Here is an 8,795-nt window from a genome sequence, read left to right on the forward strand (position 1 = left end):
CATGCTGGGGATCTGGGAACCACCGCCGGTGTTCGTCTTGTCCTGGCAGAGTGAGGAGCGAGGGGGGAAATTATCTTTGAACGGCCCTGGGGCAAGAGGGAATGTGTGCCCTGAAGCCTGGGCGGGCACTGAAGGGCAGCTCTGCACTGAATGTACCTCCAAGTGTTTCCCTTCCCTTGCAGGTACTCGGCCGTCAACGAGATCAACAAGGTGGAGCTGGGAGACATCTCAGTCTTTGTCTACTTCATCACGAAGCTGTCCCGCGTGGAAGGGGGAAGCTCCTACGTGGGCTTCCACGGAGGTGGGTTCAGGCATGCTCGGCTTTCTGTGGGCTTGGGAATTTGAGGTGGGATCTTTGAGCAATGGTCTCAAGTTGCAGCAAGGGAGGTTTAGGCTGGATATTAGGGAAACCTTTCTCCCGAGGGGGGTGGTGAAGCACTGGAACAGGCTCCCCAGAGAAGTGGTGGAGCCTCCATCCTTGGTGCTTAAGGCCTGGCTGCATAAAGCTTTGGCTGGGATGATGTAGTTGTGGCCGGTCCTTCTTGGAGCAGGGAGTTGACAAGATGTGACCTCCTTCAACCCCCATTTTCTATGATCCCGGGAAATGCCGTGAGAAACATGCGTTTCTTTGCACTTTAACACTGGCGTCTGTGGAGCATCCCCGAGAGCACCAGCCTGCAGGGAACCCCAGCCCCTGGGTCCCGTCTGTCCATCCTGTGAGCACCGCGTGGCTCTGCTCTGAATGACAGATGCACTTGCAGTTTGGACAGAGAGGAACAGGCTCTCTGACGTGGCTCAGGGTGAGAGTATGGCCCCTGGCTCTCTTGGGAATCGCTGCTAAGGCTCTGCTTTCAGCATCCCTGCTGAGTCTTGAGGAAATCTCTAGTTTTAATTACTTCCTCAAGGAACTCACGTTATGCCTGGCCTTCCACTCGAAGACAGCTTTGAGTTACCCCAGCTAAAGCAAGCTGCAGCATCTCTGTAACCGGCGGCAGGGATCTCTGCTCACTGATGCCAGAGATGAAGTCCCCAGACACACAAATGTGTCACCAGTGCAATTTGCATCGGTTTTGTAGACAACTGTATATTGCATCAAAATCCAGAGCAGACAGCCATGAAGCTATCCCGGGGTAGCTCACCTGGGAGGCTGCTTCTGAAGTACCTTGTCTCTAAGCTGGGAGGGCAGGTAATGGCCCATTTGCCTTTAGCAAGCTGTTGTGATGGGATTGACACTCTGCACTTTACAACTTGTCAAGTTTTACCCCAATACTATCAGGGGTAGTTTTATACTGGATTGGGCACGGTTACACTGCTGTCTTCCCACTACTTCTTTACATAGGTATAACGCTGCTTAGGCTGGTGTGCATTTAATATTTGGTCTGTCCAGGGCCTAAGAAGCAGACTCTGGCTGACAGCGAGAACTGCTGGGCCCTGGAGCCCACTCCTGTTTGTTGCTTGGGGGGGCCGGGAGATCTTGGAAGCTCGCGGACCAGAAATCCTTGTTCCCTGTTGCTAGGGCTGTGGCAGTCCGTGCACATTGACGACCTCCGCAGATCCAAGGACATGGTCTCCGATGTGACTGCCCTGAGGAACTTCACCATCAGCCAGCTCTTCCATGAGGACACAGACGAGCCTGAACGTAAGCTGTTCCAGAGGGCATGGCGCGCGGGCGTTTTAGTTCAACTTAAATACATAGAAAGTAATCGTACTTTGCAGCTCTCTCCGTGTTTTCTTCCTTCTCACTGCATCCCCACTCCGAGTCCAGCTGTGGAGATGAGGCTGTTCTTAACCCCCAGCTCTGAAATGAGTCTCCTCCATGAGAGTCAGTCTGTTGAGTATCTGGAGCTGTGGTTAGGGCCTGGCACTTATGCAGGTGACATGTGGCTCTGATGGAGGATCCAGTGCTCTGGCGTGGGGTCCCTGGCATGCAAGTCCTCCCTTGTCTGGTTGCTCCAGCAGTGAGTTATGTTTCTAATCCGATGTTCTGTATTGTGGCTGCAGCTATGATAGTGGAGGGGGAAGAGCAGCAGGAGGAGCGGATGGAGGTGGAGACGGCTGCCTCGGAAGCAGAGGAGTACAGCGTGAGTTCCCAATTTAGCTCTTTACTTAGTGGGACAAAGGGAAACTGCTTTCTGCGGCAAGGTAGCGAGGAGAGATTTGCAATGTAGAAAGGGGAGAGAACACACAGCCCAGTGGTGATGCCAGGGCATCTCGCTTCTGTTCACCGACAGGCCGAAGTCCTGGGCACGACCAGCCTTTTGAGGAGCTGCGTGCAACCCGCGGTGGGCATGTTGAGGGACGACAACGAGGGCTCCAGTCGGAGCATGAGGAGGGTTGAGATTCTTCTTGGCCTTCTGTCGAATGAGAACAACTTGAAAGGTGCGTGTTCCTGGGCGTCTTTTCTAAGTTGCCTCCGGGTGCCAGGCTTGTTGAGGGGGCCGAGCTCCTGCGAGCACCTCTGCAAAAGGGTATTCACGTCCTAGGGACTGGATTCTCTCGGAAGATGCAGAGACGAATCCAGAAACGGGCCTGGAGTCTGAGGTTGGGACAGAGATGAGCCAATAAATGGGAGCAGAATCTTCTGCATTGCTTGGTTTAGGAGGAGCAGCACTCATTTCCTCCGGGTCATTTGGCCAGGAGGGACATCAGATCCTTAGGTCACTCTAGGCAAACTCCAGTGAAGTGAGCATCATTCAAGAGACCAGGCGCAAGTGCGAATGGGTCTATCGGCTCCGTGCTCAGCAGCAGGCACCTTGCCAGTTGTCTTAGACTCTGGGCAGCAGTCTCTGGAGGGGCTCTGTCCAGCGGCTCACCTCGTTGTTGGGGTTAGGACCACAGCAATTTAAGCACCTCTACAAGTTGCTTCAGCTTTTGGTGTTTGTGCCGGGGCAATGGAAAACGTCTGCTCTGCTGCTTTCCAGCCTCCTTCCTGAGGATATCCAAAAACCGTCTCTTCAGCCTTTTGAAGAAGCAAGAAGAGAATTCGTTCCACGTGGGAGACTGGGTGCTCCGGGAGGCTTCCAACCTCAATGCCCTCCAGGAGGCAGGGACTTTCAGGTACAGACCATGACCCGAACCAGCAGCCTTAATAATTAAAAAAAAAAAAGAAAAAAAAAAGAAAAGTCTGGACAGCCAGAAGTCCTAAAGCTGCATCTGCAGTTTGGCATGTCTGAATGGGCTCTGGGTTGCAACAGTCTGTGCTGGTAACCCTAATTCTGCACATACAGGTGCCCTCTCCCTGCATCGGAGGGAGCAGGGCTGGCAGCTGGATGGGAAAGCGGAGTTTTTTACTTAATGGAAGTGATGGAATGAAAGGCATACACATCACCCCGTGCAGAAATGCAGGGCTGGGACTCGCTCTGTGCTTTACAAATATAACATAGCGGATTTTTTGTTAGCAGCCTTTTAAGAGCCACCTGTTCATGGGATCAGCTGTTGTCGCTCTTGGCTTTGGGGGTCTATCCTGCCTTTTCTGTCCCCTACAGACAGACCTTGTGGAAGCGGGTCCAGAATGCAGCGATCCCACTGCTGGCTCGCATGGTGTCTGTCATAGACCGGGACAGTAACCTGGAATTACTGGTCAAGCCGGACACAGGGGACTGCGTGAAAGTACTGTGGATGTTCATCTTCAACGACCTGAAACTTCTGGACGTGCCCCACAATGTCGGCAGCCGCAGGTGAGCTGGGGCAAGAGGCAGTGGGGGAGGCAGGGCTGGGGGTAGACGGATCAAGTTCATGGCCTTCAACCTGCCCAGAAGAGCGGTCTGCGTGGCGTAAAGGCTGAACAGAGACGGCTGAGTGGCTTGGATCGACTGGCAGGGTTCCCACGTGTTGCGTGCTGAGCTCCAGGATGGCTCCCTCCTACCCCTGCTTGTCCCGCTCCCCCGTGCTTCCCAGGTAAAGGTAAAATGCCCCTGCTAGGACCCTGGATGGACCAGGCTGGTCGGCACTGCTCAGCACGGCCCCTCCTGCCAGTCGCAGAACAGCCCTGCAAATCTGCCCCTCCTGCCCACGCCTTTCTGCCCTGCTCAGACCCTGCTTAATTGGACTTGGCTGGGTCCCCAGCATGGTAGCACTGACTCCCCTGTCTTCTATTTTCCACCTGCCCTGCTCAGCAGCCAGACTGAGACCATCCTGGTGCTGAATAACATGAATGTGTCTGATGGCAATAAGATGCCCTTCAGCTGGAGGATAAAGGACTATTTGGAAGAGATCTGGTTGCAAGCTCAATACATCCAAAGCCAAGGTGAGAGCCCAGCATGAGCTCAGCCCAGGGGATCATTGCACTGAGCCCTTTCTTTACTGAACCCCCTGGGTTATGCTGTAATTCCTCTCTCTTGTCTAATAACTGGGTGCTCAGACCATCACCCTTTCTCACGTGTGACAGCTTTAGCTGAGTGTGTGCAGCTTTCAGTTGTGTTTTTCACACTCAATCCTTCTTCTCTTGGGTTCTGGGCCTCTCTGCTGATATTGAAAGGTGAGGTGTCAGGGGGAACCACAAAATAGCCTTGTGCTTGAGCTAGGAGGCCCCAGCTTTGAGTCCCATAGAGGGATATCAGGCCATGTCCATCGATGACAAGAGCACAGCACTAAGAGGAGAGGCGTTGCTGCCAATTCAGGCGTCGGCGATCTGCATAACAGAAATGCCTAGATGGTAACTGAGCTGCAGAGAACAGCGGTGGCGTCACTCCTGCTTGCATCTACTGTGCTGCCACAGGGGTGTTAACTGTCCCCCCAGCATCATACAAAGGGAAGAAGGGAGTCCTCTCAGCATCCCAGCAGCTGCTCCTCTCCCTTTTCAGCCAAGCTGGTTACAACTGGGGCTGAACGAGAGCATCGAGCGCCTAAAAGCTGGCTGCATTGCTTACCCAGTCCCTGCTGCAGCTGTTGCTTCTGCAGCAGAAGCCACTGTGGGAGAAGAGCGGTGTCAAACCACCGTTCCCTCTAGTCTGACACCTTCCTTTGCATCCTGGCTTTGCAGGCCCTGCAGCGAAGTTTGTGGATATATTCCAGAAGACCCCGCTGGGCAACTTCATTTCTAGCCTGGCTGAGCAAGACAGGAACCAGCTCTTCCACTTCTATGTCATAGACTTCATCCTCCTGACTATGGGTGTGTCCTGTTTTGGAGAGTTACAGGTGAGCATCTGAAACAAGGACCAAAAATTGCTAGCTGTGGGGAGCAGATCTCCCCTCAGACGTGATTCAGAGAACACGCTGCAGCATGCATTTGGCCTGTTTTGCTCAGAGTCTGTTGTGGAGATGATTGGCAATAAGGGACAACAGGCACTTGCCCTAATACAGCTATTACTTTTGCAGAGTCGCATAGTTGCCTCTGCTAGGAGCACCAGTCTGAGAGCATTTTCTCTGCACAGCACTGATTCCTTCTGGAGCTGTTTGTATAGGTTTTGGGAGCAGACGGGATGGGAAAACTTCCTTTTCTTTACAGTTTTCTTCTCCGCTCTCAGGTTCTGCAGACAGCTCTCTTGTCCTGCGTCGAGGAACTACAGGCTGCATTGCCAAGCGCAGAGAGGATGTTGTCCTTGCCCTGGGTCCACCTGGGATACCATCAGTTCAGGAGCCGGCTGCAGAACTTCTCCAGGATCTTGGCTGTGAATCCCAGAGTGCTGAAGGATCTTGAGGAACAGGCGGTGGCAGATCCGATGACAGCACGCTCTGGGATGGTAAGGCTTCCCTTGCATGTTGTGTGATCCTTAGCTATAGGAGACAGGACTCCAATGGGAACAGCTTCCCCGACTCCGAGTCCAGGTCCCTTTGGTTGGTTGTATTTCATTTCAGCAGTGGTCTGCCAGTAAACACAGGGAACTAAAAGCCTGGGCAGGACCCTTAGCCTATCATGGGTGCCTGGGCTGTGTTATTGCCTGTTTATCACCTATCTGCCCTGTAGTGATGGCAGGAGATGGATAATCTGCTGTGCCCTGGGTCGTGCGCCAGTGACTTGAGCCGTGGGCTGGCACATTGTGTGACTTGGAGGAGAGCATTGCTTTCTGTTAGTGAACCAGTGTGCACAGCGCAGCACTCGTGAGTGCCTTTGCAGTACCAAGCCAGAGTCCGCAGCCCTGAAATTCAGCCAGGAAGAGGAGGTCTCCACCCATTGTGCCCAGTTCTCTTACAACCCTGTGCATGCACGTCTGTCTAGGTGCTGGATGTGTTTGCGGCCCTGGCTTGTACTGAGAGGCTGGAGAACGAAGTGCTGAAGTGCAACCCGCAGGCTTGGCTCCAGCAGGTGAAGAACATTCACATGCCCATTGAACTTGTCTGCACGGAGAACTACCTGCAAGGCCACAGCAGTCATTGCCATCAGCTGCTCCAGGAAGTCAGGTAAGTGCCACAGATTCCCTGGGAGTCCTGCTCTTCCTCTGGAGGACGCCTGAATGCAGCTATCGTGCGCTCCTCCTCAGACAAGACCTTTTAAAGCCATTACCACTAGGCTGGACTGAACAACCCAGCACCAGAACCTCTCTGCTTCACGTGCCGCACTTTGCTCTCTCCCCCATGGGTCTGCAAGCATCAGCAAGTCACATTCCCAGCGGGGCCAAGGATGAGTTCAAGTGAAGTCACTGGGCAGCGACCCTGACTGGGCTGTTAGCTTAACTCCCCATCTCCCAGGTCACACATCTGGAACTGCACAATCCCAGAGAGTGGGGCCTTGGGGATATGGGAGCAACAGCAAGTGAAGAATAACCCTCCGATAGTGGAGCTCTCTAATTAGCACTGTGATATAGGGCTCGAATCTGTACAGGACTGCTTTTATCCCACAACCTGGGGATTTTTACCTCCTTGTAGGGTCTCAGGACCCCAATCGGATACCTGGAGCCTAGTGTGATAGCCTTGCACAGACAGAACAGCTATTGTCTCAAGGAGCTTGTAGTATGAGAACAAGATGGGGAGAAGCAACAAGGAGCCCATAGGACAGAGAGCAAGGACACCTGGTTGATGTGGAGAACAAGAATTGCAGCACATGGGTCTTGCATGGATGTGCCCTTTCCTGTCCTTCTCCCCCTCACTGCTACCATCAGCCTGTGAGGCTCCCTGTGCCTGTGCTGTAACGGGGCTTTCTCTCTGCAGGATCCGGTGGAACCGGATCTTCTCCATGTCTCTCTTCATGGAGCACGTGCTGCTGGGGGTCAACACCCACCTCCCAGAGCTGCGGGACGTGGTGCAGAGACACATCCTGATGCTCGGCAAGGTAAGATCAGGACGCAGGGGCTGGGAGCAAGGGAGCACTCTCCTCTCCCCTCCTTTCTTTCTGCAAATGACTGGTTCGATAACCGAGGGCTGCCCCACACCTCCCGTCACGTGGTCACAGTCAGGGCTTGGTAAATTGTTCGGAATGGGTGATTCAGGACGCTTTGCCTTGCCTCTTCCTCTTCATGAATTATCTGTGAGCAGATTGCCATGACCCCAAGTCCTTCTGTGCACCTCGTCCCCAGTTGTTCTGCTGTGGCCAACCTTGCTCCTGCACTGGGACGGGGACCCACCCTTGGGACAGCTGCCGCCACTTCTGTTCTGCGCCTACACCCACAGCCAGACCTCCCTTGCAGAGCATCGAAAGCCCTGCTTCAGAGTATAGGAACTTTTGGCCTCCCATGGCTCAGGCGTCCTTCTGAGCTGCTCTGCTCCTTGGTGTTAGGGCGAGGCCCAGTCGTGGTTTGCTTGGTTGTGGGGCAAGGAGTCAGCTAGCCAAAAGGGGTGGGGGGAATCCAGAAGAAAACACTGTCTTCTGTATCCTTGTTCTTGTGGCTTCTGCTGGGTCCTCCCTAGCTGGTGAGCCCATGTGCATATAGAGATGGATCTCACTGATTTCCCTTCCCCAGAAATGAGTCATGGACTTGGGCAAAAGCAACCTGCAACAGCACAGTGTCGACCCATGAGAGTGACTCTTAAAACTCCTCCTTGTCCTCAGCTCCCATGACTCCTGGCTTCCTGCTCTCCAGTTAGCTGTTTGTACCATGTGGCAGTGCCGGTGGCACATGGCAGTGCTAAGGATTGAAGAGCTGGGTGGGGCTGTGTCACAGGGCGGGGACCTAGGAGCAGCTGTGATGTCTCCTAGCGCCCCCTACCGTGCCAAGTGGGTGGTCATGCACCCTCGTTCTCACCCACCACGTCTTTGATGACAGAAGTATTAAGGGAGGCTGCCTTTTGCACCCTTGGACACGGCATCCCTGATGTATCCCAGTTTGTGTCCCGTCTTAGCGGACCCCGTGAATTAAAGCCTCAAGGGCTACGCGTGGCTCCTACCACCCCTAATACCACGCCCCAAGCCTCTCAGATGTACCGGACGTTGTTTTGTCAAAATCCCTTGCCGCGCCCTCACGGCACCCCCTTGCTTGCCTACTATCGCCCGTGTCCTTGCGGACGCCCTTTGGGCTCGTCTCAGTCGCCCACCCTGGGGCCTTTCTCCGCGCTCCCCATGGACGCTCTCCAGCCTTCGTCGTGGTTGCGCCCTCACTGCGGCTCGCTCTCTCTCAGTTCTGCCCACGCTGGGGCCCTGCCTCACAATCAGGGCTCAGGTGGCCGTAGCCGTGCCTGGCCCCCAGATTCCCCTCCCTGGGGCTCCTATTTCGGTGCGCCCTCCCTGGGGCTTAACGCAAGCACCCTCTGGGCTTCTCATTGGTGCCCACTCTGGTGCTCCTCACAGTTGGGGCTCAGGTGTCCGTAGCCGTGCCTGGCCCCCAAGGCACTGTGGCCCTTCTCAAGGCTGAAGTCAGTGCACCCCCTCCTCGGGTCTACAACCCCACTGAGGCTCAGGTGGCCGTAGCCATGCCTGGCCCCCA

General features: G+C 54.6%; 1 protein-coding gene across 1 annotated transcript in view; it reads left to right on the forward strand.

Annotated features, from left to right (window-relative positions):
• LOC109295861 (E3 ubiquitin-protein ligase RNF213-like) overlaps positions 1–8,795 on the forward strand; it is a gene marked incomplete at its 5' end in the record, with an annotated part of 58,636 nt that overhangs the window by 30,250 nt on the left and 19,591 nt on the right. Inside the window, 11 exons of the mRNA XM_019514963.1 lie at positions 183–301; positions 1,517–1,639; positions 2,002–2,081; positions 2,232–2,379; positions 2,922–3,057; positions 3,486–3,677; positions 4,116–4,246; positions 4,982–5,136; positions 5,466–5,681; positions 6,158–6,339; positions 7,087–7,207. Coding sequence (XP_019370508.1) covers positions 183–301; positions 1,517–1,639; positions 2,002–2,081; positions 2,232–2,379; positions 2,922–3,057; positions 3,486–3,677; positions 4,116–4,246; positions 4,982–5,136; positions 5,466–5,681; positions 6,158–6,339; positions 7,087–7,207 — 1,603 coding nt within the window. The remainder of the gene's footprint in view (positions 1–182; positions 302–1,516; positions 1,640–2,001; positions 2,082–2,231; positions 2,380–2,921; positions 3,058–3,485; positions 3,678–4,115; positions 4,247–4,981; positions 5,137–5,465; positions 5,682–6,157; positions 6,340–7,086; positions 7,208–8,795) is intronic.

The sequence above is a fragment of the Gavialis gangeticus genome, unplaced genomic scaffold, assembly GCF_001723915.1.
Source record: "Gavialis gangeticus isolate Ggan-Ray unplaced genomic scaffold, GavGan_comp1, whole genome shotgun sequence".
Classification (NCBI taxonomy): domain Eukaryota; kingdom Metazoa; phylum Chordata; order Crocodylia; family Gavialidae; genus Gavialis; species Gavialis gangeticus.